The sequence below is a fragment of the Octopus sinensis genome, linkage group LG5 (assembly GCF_006345805.1).
Source record: "Octopus sinensis linkage group LG5, ASM634580v1, whole genome shotgun sequence".
Classification (NCBI taxonomy): Eukaryota; Metazoa; Mollusca; class Cephalopoda; order Octopoda; family Octopodidae; genus Octopus; species Octopus sinensis.
The window spans coordinates 116,801,507-116,818,695 of record NC_043001.1 but is presented as its reverse complement, the minus strand read 5'-3'; the positions used below and the strand labels follow the sequence as shown (position 1 = coordinate 116,818,695).

Genomic DNA, 17,189 nt, shown 5'->3' with positions numbered 1-17,189 from the left:
AATAGTAAACTGGGAATCCACAATAGTATTTTAAGGAGCCCTTTTAAAAAATGTTGCTTTAGCTGTATGTATTGGTATGTATTGCAAGACACAGTTAGGCTACTTTCTCTAACATTTTATATAGTTCAACTTATACAAGATAATGTGTGAAAAACAAAATAGGGATTTTTAAAGAAGTTTCTGTAAAGCTAGTTAGTTTTAAAACATCAAATTACGTTGGGGATCCACTGGAATAAAATAATAATCAAAGGAGTCCAAAGATAAAAAGTGGTTGAGAAACCCTGACCTAAACGTTACTCAGAGTTTCACGATCATGATCTTTGGAAACACGTAGATATACGCATACATACACACATACATACATACAACCACTCCGAGCCATATAGCATATTGGTCTGTCAACGTCCGCTACGGTTTATGGGTTTCTTTTGGGTGGTTTTTGTAGCATGCTAGATGAGATTATTTTGCTAGCCCCTAGTTGAACCCTCCTACATTTCTCTGAAGATGGCACTATGAATGATCAGTTCACAACCTCCTCACAACGCAACCGATTCTGAGAGAAGAAAAAGAAACCTAGTATTTGACATGTACTGTATTTATCGACCTTAGAGGGATGGAGGGCAGTTTGACATCGGCAGGATTTGAACTCAGACGGTAACCAGCTGAAACAAATACCGCGATGCATTTTGTCCAATATTATAATTTAGGGCTAAGTATTGGACAATGAAATATTGTATTCAGTCTCATTAGGTTCTTAGTTCAAATCTCACCGAAGATCATTTTGACTTTCATCTTGTTGAGGTCGATAAAAAATGAGTATCGGTCAAGACCTGAGTTTGATCTACTGACCTACACTCTACTATGCTTGTATTATTAATCATTACTTTTTTTTTTCTTTTGTCTAGCTTGTTAACAATCACAGCATATAAAAGATAACGCATATTGCTAGTTTATAGTTTTTAGAACGAAAGAAAACCGAAACTGCAATCTCGTTCTGATTTCTACTTGTTACCATTTCACTTTACATTTACTACTAATGCGCTTAAGAAAAGTATGAACCTCACAACATCCCACAGATAATTCAAAGCTTTCCAAAAGTTAAATCAAATTTCTTTGTAATCGTAATCTACACCGTTTGAAACGTACTTGCATAAAATTTCATTAAAAAATACTCATTTTCCTGAAAGTTATGAGGGGGAAAATGTCGGGTAGTGTGAATTTTCCGAAACTTCTCTAACCCATCGGAAAATTCTTTTTCCCAATAAATTTTTACATACACTCAATCTACAGGATCTAAGCGATTATTTGTTGAAAGTTTCGTTAAAAAGTATCCATTTTTCTGGAAGTTATGAGACAACTAAGTCGGCGGGGGTATACATCGGTAGTTATGACAAATGTTCGAACAGTCCATGAACAGTTATTTAGTTCTAGAGTATTTCTCCATTAGATGTTGTCCGCGTGGTGGAGTTGAGCTCCGACAGCGACATGACACCACATCTGACTAAAATTTTCCCGCGACTTTGTGTATCTTTGCGCGAGGTAAAGCGGTTGGCTACACTAACCAAATCACTCATAGATGAATAACAGTTCCGCCAAAGGGGAGTAGTGCTCCTACAGCAACATTTCTTTTAGGCGCTTTATGTTCTAGGTTCAAATTTTGCCGATGTCGATTTTGCTTTCATCCTTTTGGGCTCGATAAAATTAGTACTGGAGTCGAAGTAATCAACTTAACAGCTCTCTTAAAATCGCTGGCCTTGTGCCAAAGTTTGAAATCATTCTTATATGGGTGATAGATTAACAAACTCTTCGAACATCAGACAAAATGCCTTGCAGCATTTGTTACAACTTCTTACATCCTGAGTTCAAATTCCGCCAAATTTAACTTTGCCTTTCATCTATTTGGGGTTGATGAAATACAGGATTACTCAAATATTGAAGTCGGTTTTATTGTGCAACCCCAACTCGAAAGCACCAAATTCCTGGCCATATGCCTATATTACAAATAATTATTGCTAAAAAAAGACAGAGAGAGGGAAGGAGAGAGAGAGAAGTATTATGGCAACTAATACAAAGCAGTAGCGATGAGAGGATACGAAAGTTCAATTCTTCAGCTAGTTGACCGACAACTTATAGACGTTAAAACACTTAAAATAGAAGCTTTTCTGCTCTAGGCATAACGCCCGAAATTGGTGGGGGGGGGGGGGCAATCGATTAGATCGACTCCAGTACGCAACTGGTACATAATTTATCGACCCCGAAAGGATGAAAGGCAAAGTGGAACACGGCGAAATTTGAACTCAGAACGTAAAGACAGACGAATATCCACAGGGGGCTAAACATAGAGGGGACAAACAAGGACAGACATAGGTATTAAGTCGATTACATCGACCCCAGTGCGTAACTGGTACTTATTTAATCGAACCCGAAAGGATGAAAGGCAAAGTCGATCTCGGCGGAATTTGAACTCAGAAAGTAGCGGCAGACGATATACGGCTACGCATTTCTCCCGGCGTGCTAACATTTCTGCCAGCTCGCCGCCTTCATCTAAAATAGGATCAACGTAAAACACTACACAACATAGTAAATCTTACTAGTTTAACTTCAGATTGGATAAAATAAATTACTGACGTTAATAAACCCATGATAGCTAAGGGTTGAAGTAAACTGGATAAACCGATTGGCATGTTATAACCCATTCTTAGTAGCTAATATAGGTGTGGTGAACTCACTTGTTTCGATGAATGAGGGGCAGCAAGACAAAGCTGCAGCGCTCCACCATCGTATAGCTGCCTGTGTACAGGGTCGAAGCTGAAGACTTCCAGTAGCATCCTCTGTCTGTCTCCACCGCCTCTTTCCCTTTCGCCACTGGACTTATGAAGAAAGTATGACGGTGTAGGTGCTGGTGTCTTGGTTTGTTGAACAACCTGCACGCCGAATAGTGAGTATGGTTATGCTGAGCAAGTCCCTCTCTTTCGTCCTTCAAACCTGTATTGGCCTGGGACAACAAATGTCACAAGCCTAGTAGTTATTAGGGTGCAGGTATTGTATGGAGTTAATTTCTTTTAGATGAGCAGCTAAAGAGCCGATGGACCTCATCTGCCTTGGGTCCGTTGCTGTGTCTATCAGTAATCTTCTTCCGGAGGCAATTCCGTGATATGCTAATTAGCCCATAGCTGAGAGCTTGACATGTGCTACCCATCCGGATCAGAGCTGACTTGGGAACAATAGTGACTAAAAGGTTATCCCACACTCTTCAAAACTCTGGAACTCCCAAACCAAGTCCGCACTACCGAATGAAGTTTAAAGTCGTGCCCAGGGAAAATAAACACCACTAGTGTGTTAGCAGTGATTTGTTTCAATGCTATACAGAATATATATAAAGAGCCAATACTACACGGGATTGACAGGTATAGACACCTAATATCTGTACACACTGTATGGACAGAAAAGGTAGTTTCTAATGAAATCCCAACACAGAATTGAAACTAGTCCAGCGGTCTCTCTTTTTCTGTCCACACAGATATTGTATACAAAAAACTGTTAACATTTGTCAATTACACGCACTGTTGGCTAAAAATCTATAGATATATTCTGTAGTGTGTGTATTAAATGAACACAATAAGTTAAGGTCAGTAATACATTAGAGTCATCTGAACTATCTTTTACCCAGCAGTATATGTCATTGTCCCTGAATGTGAAATCAACTTTACATTCTGAGTTCAAATCTCACCAGGGTTACCTCGCCTTTCATCTTTGCACGTTGGATAAGATAAGTACCAGTTAAATTCAGAAGAATCGATATAATCCATAACACCCTTCCCCAAATGTATGGCTTTGTGCTTAAAATTAATATTAGCGGGCATATGGCAAGTAATAGGCTCTGTACGAACAAGATCCGCGAAACGTTAGCAGCTTCACGTACCAAGTTTAAGCCATTTCACTCACTGAATAAAGGTTAAAACAGTCGAGTGAAAAACGTTTTTGATTACTTGCCCATACGATGCGAGTTCAAATCTGCTACAGGTATTTCACTATATTTTCTGTCAGGATACTTTATTTTATACTGTTTTACTCTATATACCTGTAAAGAATAAGTGCCAAATTATCTTGGAATGTTTATTGGACAAGTTTGATCAACTATCCAATTGAAAGATTAATCTTTCATTCGCTTAATACAATGAAACTGAAGCTAGATACACTCCTTATATAGACCTTAAGGAGTTTTGTAAACACGTTTATTATTACCTGTCTAACGAGGTTATTCTCACAAAAATGGTGGGGGAGGGGAAGCTCAATTCCTCGTCCCCTCTCTCCCTTTTAATACAAACATAACATCCATACAGTAGCGATATATACTTTGCATATTTGCTGTCATGTGACGTGATCCGATGTTCATATGATTGATCTGAAGTATTTCAACCTAGCCAATTGTTCAATGTTTGTCAAAGAATGAAATGAGACTTTCTATGAAGCGAAGAACCTTACGTGACAACGGTTTTACGTGGATGAAAATGTTTACTGCTAAATTCCATTACTAGACTGGAACATACACCAGACTTATAATAGACACTTTGTTTATGGACTCGAATAAATCTATTGTTACACACAGTCTTTGTGTTTGGCTTTGTGTGTGCGTGTAATTAACAATGGCCACCGAGAGAGTGACAAAAGTGTTGTACAAGCGTTTGTTACTTAAATCCAACGACATGCAGATGTCTCGGATCTATTTTGTTTCATTCACAAAACCAGCCTCCTTTAATTTTGCTCAGATTATTTTCAATTTTGGTGTATCGATGCAGTTCTGAATTTTGATCCCGCTCAGCTAATTGCTGTATCTCGTAAATTAAAGAATCTGTTATTTGGAATCAAAGTTGGAAAATTTAGGTAATTTTAGCCAATCAACAGACAGCGAGCCGTTAACAGCTTGTTGCCATGACAACCGCACGTTGTGTTGTGTTTCACTTCACCTGCACGTTATGTTGTATTGATTCTACACACCACGATATTTATTGTTGATATTTCTCATCTATTGCCTTAATATTTTATATATTTTTCTTATATATTTTACCTATATTTCGTGAAGTTTTTCTATGTTTTTCTGTTTTTACTGTTGCTTCGAATCGCCGCATCCACATTCAAGCCGTTCAATTGTATCACTCTGAAGGTTTTGAAAACAAAGGTGGATGCAGTAAATTGTCTGCAAGAAAAGGGTATTATCCTTTAAAAAAAAGAAGTACAGTAAATCTAGGCACAACACGAGTGAGAAAGTGATTCGTGGGAATTTGTACAGGCGGTACACTCGCAGTGGTTGCAACGAATGTCTGTCAGTTTAAACCTAGGTCTGGCCAGAATGAGCCATTCTGTATTTTTATTGAAGATGTAGGACAGCATTATTTATTATATCCTTCATTTTCTAAATGTTAGAGTATAGTGTAGGAGAGATTTGGCTGTTATTTCTAGCAAATTGAACAACCACAGAGATTACCTTATTGGTTCATTTGCTGATGTGTGTCAGTAAACAAAAACTAAAGGAAATAGATGATCTGTTCCCAGGATGTTCATTCCAGTTGTGTGATCTACTGAACTGGTTACACCTTCAACTGGTACTTAGTTTATTAACCCTCAAAGGATGAAAGGCAAAGTCAACATAAGTGGAATTTGAACTTAGAATGTAAAGCATTTTGCCCAGTGTGCTAATGATTCTATAGCTTGTTGTTTTATAGTTACCCATTATATTAACATGTAACTGGCTAAGTTTACCACAGCATACATGCACCCACAACATAATCCATAAGCAGAATCAGTACAACCCAGGGTGACATGGCTAGGCCTTTTACTTACAAGTCCAGGATCTAATCATAGTGTAATTTAGCTGAGATGTATGTGGCCTTAATGTAATTCTGGGACAGAATCAGTGCGACACATGAGGGACATAGCCAGAGTTTCAACTGTTTCACAGACGTTAAACTATAAATTTCACAGGGTACAACCTCAAAGTTGGCAACGATACAACGCAGAAACTTTGTATCACTACTGGCTAAAAATACAGTTTACTTTTCGATTTTTAAACGTCTGCAACTTTGTCGTCAATTTTTTTCTCCACAAGTTCATGTATTCACAGGAATAAGCATGGAAAACTGCATCAATATAAACAATTTTCAGATTTTTTACTCCCTTCTAAAAAATGCAGATTTTGTGAATGAAACGAACTAGATCCGATGTCTCACTATCGTTTCATTTCTTAATCCGATGTCGAAGAATGCGTGGCTTAAAAAGCCATATCCAGATACATTGCTGGCAATGAAATAGCGGAAATCATTTTCAACCAGCTGAAAAACATCTCAGAGGTCTTACCAGAGAGTCATTGTGACTTCAGGCCAGGGAGATCAACCATGGACATGAACTTCAGACTACGACAGCTACAGGAGAAATCAGCTAACCTTGCTTTTTGTGGTGTTTGTGGACTTTCCTAAGGCGTTTAACACAACGGACCGAGAAGCTCTTTGGGAAGTCCTGGAGATTTATGGATGCCCTGAGAAGCTTGTTATCATCATCAAGAAGTTCTACACAAGAATGAAAGGACTAGTCTCGGCAGAAAATTTAGTAAAGCGTTTGCAGTCAACCACCACATGAAGCAGGAGCGCTTGCTTTTCTCTACACTCTTTTCTCTCTTCCTCGCAGCTGTGCTTGACACCATGAGAGTTAATCTGCACAAGGGGATTTCCATCAGCACCAGGACAGACGAGAAGCTCTTCGACTTCTTCCGTCTTCGTTCCTCCATAAAAGTCAAGGAAATGTTAGTCAGGAAGCTGCTTTATGCAGATGACTCAGATCTCGTGTCCAGAAGCATTGAGAACACGCAACACATTGTGGACCAGTTCCCTTGTGCAGCACACATGTTTGACCTCAAAATCAACACTTCGAAAACTGAGTTGCTCTACCAGTCCCCACAAAGATGTTTTAATAGATCGAGAGAGCCCGGATCAATGAGAGTACACGGAGATTCCCTGAAGGACACTGAGGATTTTACCTATCTTGGCAGCGCAGTAACTTGTATTAACTATTCTGACCGCGAAACTGAGAGGTGAATACAGTCTTCAACAACGGCTTTTGGCTCTTTCGAACAGCGTCTTTGGAACTGCCATGACAACGCCCGCAACACGATGATAAAGGTGTACAGTACCGCAGTGCTCCCTAGTACCAGGGCACGGGATGCCAAGATGACCAGCGGTTGCAATACAAGTACGAATTCAAGAGAGATATAAAGAACTCCGGCATTTCTCCAGAGATCTGGGAGATAAGGCCCTGTAGCGTGATGAATGTTGCTGGTCGCTGAAACTCGAAATTCCAGCTATTGAGAAGAAACAAGAGAGAATACGAAAGAGCTATAAATTCGGAGACAAAGCCGATTTATGTGTCAATGATGGACAGGATTTCGTGATGCATTTCCAAAGACACTTCTACCAAGGTAAGCTGACAAAATGGTTTCACGGTTTCTATTCTTGGAAATCGAAAACTTATATCGAAATTATCCGATCACGACTTATTTTCTGGGGCTTGCTATAAATAAATAAGTTTTCATTCATACCTCCACCCCACCCCTTGTACAGAATTCCTTAACTTTTAAAGAGGGGCCCGCAATGTTTGTACGTTTGCGACTATTTAAAACAGAAGCAAGTCGATTGTTTGCTTCTTTTTTTTTTCTCCTCTCATTTGTTTCAGTCATTGAAGTGCGGCTATGCGTAGGCAACTATATAGAAGGGTTCAGTCGATCGAATCGACCCCAGTACTTCAGTTATCTCAAGTAACTTACCAGTCTCTTAGATACACGCGTGCAACGGGTTTCGGCAGAGAGTCTGTCTACCAAGTCACTAACGTTTATGCCTTTCCCAAGAGTAGCGACATAAATGAGAATTAAAACCTGTCGCAGTCTCTTAACTCGACTGGCGCTTGATTAAATAAATACATTCAGAAATATCGGATATTAATATATATATATATATATACACACACACACCACACAAACTGTGTCAAAGGTGGTTTAAAAATAGTAAGTAATTTGCTAAATTCCCGCCCAAGTCCTAAGAACGAACAAAAAGACAACGTTGCATTGAATGTTGTAAAATATATTCCTGTTTAGTTGTTACCTGTTGTAAACTACCTGATGATTTATAATTAGCAAAGGTGTATAAATAAAGCAAAACAGATTTAACAATCCTGACCTAATATATATAGTTATACTGAGTACTTCTAGAAATAAAACGAAAATGGATATTGATTAAAAACATGTGTACAGCATTATACATACGTCTAGTTGAAATACAATAATGATTCACTTTCACCCTTTCGGGGTCGATAAAGTAAATACCAGCTGAATACTAAGGTCGATGTAATCGACTTGCCCGTCTCACCCGAACTCGCTAACCTTGTGCCAAAATTTGAAACCAATATACATAATGATTCTTGTATACAGTGACTTTGAAATTTCGCCAATATGTGCCAAACAGTCCATCTCTCTCTCTCTCTCTCTCTCTCTCTCTCTCTCTTCCCGCGCATATATATATATTTATTTGTGTGTGTGTGTGTATGGCGTAGACGTTTGTTTCCCAACCACATGGTCCCGGGTTCAGTCCCATTGCGTGACACCATGAGCGTCTTCTACAACAGCCTTGGGTTGAAAAAAAGCCTTACGGGTGGATTTGATAATCGGAAACTGAAAGAAGCCCGTCGTGTGTGTGTGTGTGTGTGTGTATTGATGTGTCTGTCTGTCCCCCACCACCGCTTGATAATCGGTGCTGGTGTGTTTACGTCCTCGTTACTTAGCGATTCGTCAAAGAGATCGATAGAATAAATACCAGGCTAAAAAAAATATAAATACTGGAGTCGATTCAATCGACTAAAATTACCAATTCTTCAAAGCGGTGCTCAAGTATGGCCACAGTCTAATGACAGAAACAAATGAAATATAAAAGATGTCTAGGCATTCGCTTGTTCGGATATACATAGAAGAGCCATCATTCAAGAGACAAAAATAATCAAAATGGGTAACATGATTGGCGCCATGTCTTTCAAATACCTTAATGTCCTTCAGTGCGACTTAACAGAATCGTAGAACCATAATTTATACGTTTATGTCGGTCGCTTCTGAATGAAAACTTAATTTTCATTCTAACTCGCGGCAAGTCAACACACCTAAACAGGAAGCTTCTACATGTCGTTTGACATAGTAACAGTAGCAGGGAAATCTACCTTGAACTGGATCGCCAAAAGCACATTGAACTCTCTGGTCCCCAACTACAGAAAAGGACGGGATTGTAGTGGTTAAATGAACTCTGTAGTCCTTAATTATACAAAAGGGCGGGATTGTCGCGGCTAAAACGCTTTTAATCAGACCTGAACTAAGCTAAACAAAGCCAAGTAGCCTGTTGTTATCGCTTTGAACTGTTAAGAAATAGAATCAAAATTTCAAATCACATCTTATTTAAAAATATTAGATAATGTAGTTGAGAGAAAATATAGGATGGTCATAGTGTCAAAAAACCTTGTTCATAGACTACTTGCCCAGGGACGACTTTGGAAATAAACAACAACCTAACATTTAACTTACACGCATATAAACTGGCACACACACACATAAAAATATATACACATATATACATACAGACACATATATATACACACACACACACACACACACACACATATATGTGTGTGCCATTTTCTTGCATTGTGCAAGCTACGTGGTCGCCGGGCATTTTTATAACACTTTTATACAAATATTTTTGAAGTGGTGTTCATACCTGATCAGATTGTCTAACGGCATATATATATACTATGTATATATATATATATATATATATATATATATATATATATATATATATATATTATGTTATATATGTATATGTTATCATCACACTGATGTTCATTCGTGGAAGTTAATAAATACCATTAACCAGAAGTTACTAGATAAGTTATAATACAAGACGAAAACTATCAGAAACAAAAGTTGTCAGTAAAATATAAGAGAATCCACCCAAAATTATCCGCTCGATCTGCAAAGGTAATTTAGAACAGCAGCAACAGTTATACCTGTAAGTCGCATACTAACAGGTAAGTTAATAATAGTGTAGTGCAAAATTGGTACCCAGGGTAAAATTAGTAATTTCTAATTTCTCGTTATTTTCTCCCTACCTGCTTGAAACCATATCGTTGCAATTACAGCATCATAATTTTGTATGGTTTCCTCATATTTGGGAATAAAAATTGTCAGTAGAGTTGTTGAATTTTGAACCATTATAAGGAACAGGTGCTTTTTTTTTTTCAGGAATTTTTTCCTCAACTTTGAACCGATTATAATTGAAGTTACTAATAAAATATCTGGATAATTTTGCGTGTTTAACAATCAATATTCTTTTCTCTGATCGATTTCCCATGTTTGATAATTTCCAATTTTCAAAAAATGTCTAAAATGGGGCAAAACGTGTAGTGGCTAAATTTCAATAATTTTTTTCACTCTAATTGCACTGCCACTCAAGCAAAATCGTAATGAAGCTATAGAGAATATTTTCCGTTGAGTTTCTAGATTTAGCGGAGTTTCGTTCATTCATTTCGAGTGTCATTTTTCCATGAACCTCGTTCTTTTATTTGACCGAGATATTTTAAATTTTTGTTGAATTTCTGATCTTTCTGATGTCTAAGGATAAATAGTGATGTGTATGACTGTTTCTTCATACACATCTGGAAACCTGAAGAGGTAAATTTATCTTTGCCTTACTCATTTTGCCCCAGCTGAATTTTGTCTTCTAAATGTTCAAAGAGGACAAAGATACTTTTCTGAAATAGAGTTCTGAATATGTCACAGTGTTTAAATGCATTTTGAAAAGGTCATTTGTAAAAGAAAAAAAAAAATCTCTAAGTCAAATACAGTAAATATTGCTTATCGTTTCCCCACTCCTAAAAGTTTTTAGAAGTGTGGAAATTATCACCACACATATTTGAGTGTATATATATATATACACGAATTTGTATACACACACATTTCTGTATACAATATATTATATATATAAATACGAATGTGTATACACACACATTTCTGTATACAATATATTATATATATTATATATATATATACGAATTTGTTGATACATATACGCACTTATTTATATATATATATATATATATATATATATATATACACTCACACATTTACTTGTGTATATCATATATACACAAATGTGTATATTATATACATTTAAACGTGTATATTATATATTTACATATAAATGTGTGTGTGCGTGTTGTTAATTTAGATATTTTAAAAGTATATCACATACGGAGAGAAAGAAATTACAAAGATTTAGTTTTACCTTTTTTTTAAAAAAAACAAAGAAATGTATCCAGTCAGGTAAAGACTTCAGTGATAGTAATTAAGGAACCACAGGCATGGAAAAAAAATAAAATATGAAAACTATTGCTTCTGACTCACAACGAGTGACATACTATTTCAACGTCTTCCTCAGCGTGGTTTACCTGTCTCAGCATTCCACACAATCAAGTCACAATTTTTACCTGCCTTTCCTCTCTCTACTCCCCCCTCCTCCTCCGCATTCAAGTTTTACCTGAACCACATGTTGGAAGTTATTTCTAACTTGTATTTTTTTACATTTATTATTACATTCGATAAAGCGGCGAGCTGGCAGAACCGTTAGCACGCCGGGCGGAATGTTTACAGGTATTTCGTCTGTCTTTACGATCTGAGTTCAGATTCCTCCGAGGTCAACTTCACCTTTCATCCTCTAGGGGGTCGATAAATTAAGTACCAGTTGCGTACTGGAGTCGATCTAATCGACTGACCCCCTCCCCCAAAATTTCGGGCCTTGTGCCTAGAGTAGATAAGATGGGAAGGTCACTTTGTTACTATTGCTTCCATCACGTCAGTTATTGACAGGTTTTCTTCAGGGTCCAGACCGACCGACAGAAAGAAGGAATTTGGGGTGTGGTCATTTTATTAAAGTCTTAGATGAGTCCTTCTACTACAGGCACAAGGCCTGAAATTTTTGGGTCGTGGGGCTAGTCGAGTACATCAAGCCAATGCCTAACTAGTACTTTATTTCATCGACTGCGAAAGGATGAAGGTGACCTCGGCGGAATTTGAACTCAGAATGCAAAGACGGACGAGATGCTACAAAACATTTTGTCCGGCGTGCTAACGACTCTGCCAAGTCGCTGCCTTATGAATAATGATAATGGTTTCAAATTTCGGCACAAGTCCAGCACTTTCGGGAGAGAGAGTAAGTCGATTATATCTACTCCAGTGTTCAACTGGTACTTAATTTATCGACCCAGAAAGGATAAAAGGCAAAGTCGACTTTGGCGGACTTTGTACTCAGAACGTAGCGGCAGACGAAATACCTATTTCTTTACTACCTACAAGGGGCTAAACAGAGAGGACAAACAAAGACAGACAGACGGATTAAGTCGATTATATTGACCCCAGTGCGTAACTGGTGCTTATTTAATCGACCCCGAAAGGATGAAAGGCAAAGTCGACCTCGGCGGAATTTGAACTCAGAACGTAGCGGCAGACGAAATACCGCTAAGCATTTCGCCCGGAGTGCTATTGATTCTGCCAGCTCGCCGCCTTTTTTAATAATAATAATAATAATAATTTTTCTACTATAGGTACAAGGCCTGGAATTTGAGCGGAGGGGGATCACATTAACCCCAGTACGCAACTGGTACTTAATTTATCGACCCCAAAAGGATGAAAGGCAAGGTTTGACCTCGGCGGAATTTGAACTCAGAACTTAGTAGCAGACGATGTACCTATTTCTTTACTACTCACAAGGGTCTAAACACAGAGAGGACAAACAAGGAGAGATAGACGGATTAAGTCGATTATATCGACTCCAGTGCGTAACTGGTACTTAATTTATCGACCCCGAAAGGATGAAAGGCAAAGTCGACCTCGACGGAATTTGAACTCAGAACGTAACGGCAGACGAAATACGGCTACGCATTTCGCCCGGCGTGCTAACGATTCTGCCAGTTTGCCGTCTTTTTAATGATAAAAATAATAATAATAATAATAATAATAATAATAATAATAATCCTTTCTAGTAAAAGCACAAAGCCTTAAATTTTGAGGGTGAGGACTAGTCGATTACATTGACTTCTGTATTTCACTGGTACTTAATTTATCAACCCGAAAAGATGAAAGGCAAAGTTGACCTCGCAGAATTTGAACTCAGACGAATAATAATAGTAATGCTTTCAAGTTTTGGCCCAGAGCCAGCAGTTTTTGAGGGGAAGGGGAAGGGGGAGTCGATCCCCTCGATCGGATATTTTCCAGCCACTTGAAGATTTTTCAATTCTGAATGGATTGTTTTCAAAATTTCTACACAGATGTATTGAATTTTTCGAAAAATTAATAATTTATAGGATAGAAGCATTTAAAAGTTATACATTTTTAACCAATGAAATGAGTGTGTTTTCACAAACGTTGAAAACAAAGAGAAATATGAGGCTTTTTTAAAATATTTAATGAAAGAAAAGAAAACAAAAAAAGAGTTTTTTTGTTTTTTCTTAAAAGAATTTATTGAAAGAAAATAATGATGAAATAATGAACATTTTCTTGAAGACATATTTATGTACAATAATATTATTGTTTTTGCTCGTCGACCTACCGCTAGAAATAGCAGCCGATATGAAAAGAAAACTCTTGAATAAAAACTGTAAAGGATTTTTTTTTTAAATTCTAGCCACTTGATGATTTATATTTACATACATTGCCATAGTCAGAGTTCTTCGACCTGCTGCTAGAAATAGCAGCCGGAATGAAACGAAAACACATTGAAATAAGCAAAATTCAGATATGCATTTTTCGAGCATATTACGATCTCGAGAAGGTATGGCGAAAAGAAAAACTTCTCGCGTTTCGTGAAAACCTACTCGAACGGGTAGTATTCGACCCCGGTTGTATTTTCTTCTCGAAAACACGGTTTCGTCTATTTCGACAATTCTGCCAGGACCACCAATTTTCTTCCGATTGCGCAGTAATTCGTCTGCTCAGACCTCTCGCAAATAAGTTTTGTAATCAACTGCTGCAGTCGCACCACTCCCTAGTTCTTCTTTTACAATACTTGTCATCTCTTTCACCTGGCAGTATATAAATAAAATTACAGCTCTAAGTGGAAGGGTTCTCCCTTCCAACCACATGCTTCCAACACATATAGACTCTCGGAATCGTCACATACTATACTTCCAGTATAATTAATATATGAAGCGGAGTTGCCACGACAACAAATTGTTTCAACTTCCGCTGTGAGGAAAGAGGCTTAAATTTCATTGGCTAAAACTATGCAACTTAAAATGCTTTTAACTTCTTTATTGTTAGTAAATATTTTCCATTAGGCTTGCTCTTAGCATAGTTAAAGATTCTTGCTGACATTCAGATATTCTTGTTAACACAAATTCTGTTTGAATGACTACCCCTACTATAGCTTTCTATATTTATTTTCATTATGTAATTCAGAGGATCGCATAAGCTCACTTAATTAAATTATTGTATTTACCTTATCATCATATTATTTTACTTTACTTTAAAGATCGATACTTCATCAACATCCCTTAATCCTTTTTCCACACTTCACCTGGTTTGTAACTTCCTTAACACCTACTATAATTAAGCATTAGTTTAAAATGCATATCAATAATATTAATACGCTAACTTTTTTTGTTATTAGCGTACCTGTTGTGTGCGTCACACTTCTTTGAAGTGGCAAAGCGAGAGAGAGAAGTAAGAGACAGGGAGTGAGAGAGAAAGCGAAAGCGACATCAGTAGTGATGGCGTTCGTTTTGTGCTTTTAAATGTTTCAGAGAGGAATTAAAAGAGAAAGAAAGAGAGTGAGAGAGGATGAGAGAGAGAGAGAGAGAGAGAGAACGAAAGAGAGAGTGAGTGATGACGGCATTCGTTTAGTGTTTTTAAATGTTTCAGAGAAGACGTCAGAGAGAAAGAAAGAGAATGGGAAAAAGTGAAAGAGACAGTGAGTGGTGACGGCGTTCATTTTGTGCTTTTAAATGTTTATCACATCGCAAGAGAAGTAGATACATAGATACATATACACATTGTTTAATCAAAAACGGGAGAGAAGAGGGATACAAAGGAAGTAAGAGACAAAGAGAAAGTGAGAGAGACAATTCATAAATAGATACATAGACAGCAAATATTGGCTGCCAGTTTCACTTTTCATTATCACACGAGAATAAAATTAAGTCACAAATTGCGTGTGTATAATAGTATAGGTTAGTTAAAACATGTTTGCAATAATAAGTGTCGCGTGGTAGAAATAAACGCAATTACCAAACTTTCATTCGTGAATCCATTTATTATTTCGTTCTTTTGAATTTCAATTTGTACATTTGTACCCAGAAATTTTCAACAACTGCACGCCAGAAGAAATTCACACTAAACAGACTTTAGTTTCCACTTCGACTTGCATATTCAATGACAATTAATAAGGCTCAAGAGCAAACATTTGAAAAGGTTTGAATAAATTTGCCTCAACTGGTATTTTCTCATGGCCAATTATATTTACACTTTCCTGTCCCAGAAACCACTTTCTGTTTCTCCTCCTTCCGGTCACTTCAGAAATGTAACCGTTCGTGGATTATTAGCGATTTTTTTCCTCCTTCTTTCTTCTTCCATTTGGACTTTCCTGTTTCCGAAGAAGAGTTATATGCTCGAAACGTAAAACAACTACTCTTTTCCTTCTCCGAGCGTCATTTTAATACACTGCTTTTGCTATGTCCTCTTTTTTGTTTTTCTTTTTGTTTTTTCTCTGTCTTTTTAATTACATATATATATATATATATATATATATATATATATATATATATATATATATATATATATATATATATACATACATACATACATACATACATACATACATACATACATACATACACAATATTAATTGGTAGGAGATGGATTCGGTATTAAATATTTGCCGGTTACAGCATGTGTTTCGACCCATCAGTCTTGGTCTCATCAGGTACATCGATAAAGATATGTCTCACTACAATTTTTTTTTCTTTTTCTCTTTTTTTTTTTTTTTTTGTCGGCCGACTTGTTATATATGTCCATGAAGTTAGGGAATGGATAAAAACAAATATTACAGAAACGCTAAAAAATTCAAATATGAACGTGGAAATCTTGCGTTCCTGTTTAGATAAAATGACCTAATCAGCTTTTGCTGTCATAACTGCTTAGAGAAAAAGAAAGTAGAAGTAAAGAAAAGAAAATTAATTCCCAGTCAAGTAGTTTTTTGTTCATTCATATACATTCAAACAGATAGACACACACACACACACACACACACACACACGGATCTTTTCGGTTTGAACGGCAGTTTTTAACATAATTTCTAGGTAACTAAAATATTTTAAACTTCGTATACTGGTAGAATGTGTTTATAAAACATCTTCTTCTCTTGGCTTTATTGAGGAAATTCTATAGTTTGTAAGATATTTGTTGTTTATTTTCTTCAATTTCTGAAATTTCAACCAATCACTGACGTCTATTGAGGTTAAAAAAAACATTCTGTGCCGTATGAATATGTCCCTCGTTTAAGAAACAGATTGGGTTTATTTACATTTGTGACGAAAAAAAGATACCCTTCACTCCACCCCTAACCCTAAAATAGATTGAAATGCAATAGATCGATACTAGGGTCATAATTATGGGTGACAATTTCATATGACACCGCTAGAAAAAACTGCCGTTCAAACCGAAAAGATCACACGCACACACACTCACAGACAGATAGATAGATATACAAACACATATATAAATACACACATACACACTCATATATACATACATATAGGTCCATCCATTGATCCAGGCATACACACATATACAGACATATATATATATATATATTTACACACATACATATATATTCATACTCATATACGCATATGGACACATACATACAATATATATATTTATCCAAGACACGTACAGATCCTCACACCATCATATAGTTTCCTATGTACGTGAGCACACCCATACACACAAACACGCAAACACCCACAAAAGCACACTCCTATATGTGTATATATATATAGACTCACACAGACACACATATGTACTTACAAACCCATATACCCAAGCCAGCGTT

General features: G+C 36.9%; 2 protein-coding genes across 2 annotated transcripts in view; one reads left to right on the top strand and one right to left on the bottom strand.

Moving 5' to 3' along the window:
- LOC115211976 (CD151 antigen) overlaps positions 1–11,576 on the bottom strand; it is a 56,011-nt gene extending 44,435 nt beyond the window's left edge. Inside the window, exon 1 of the mRNA XM_029780750.2 lies at positions 11,370–11,576. The gene's annotated coding sequence lies outside the window, so the exon portion shown is untranslated. The remainder of the gene's footprint in view (positions 1–11,369) is intronic.
- On the top strand, positions 6,696–7,088 carry LOC115212250. The gene has a single exon (XM_029781088.1). The coding sequence runs from the start codon at positions 6,696–6,698 to the stop codon at positions 7,086–7,088; it is 393 nt and encodes a 130-aa protein (XP_029636948.1).
- Positions 11,577–17,189: the final 5,613 nt, after the last annotated feature.

Bases quoted from the DNA above. Each gene is read 5' to 3' on its own strand.
- LOC115212250 (XM_029781088.1), top strand. From the start codon at position 6,696: ATGAGAGTTAATCTGCACAAGGGGATTTCCATCAGCACCAGGACAGAC.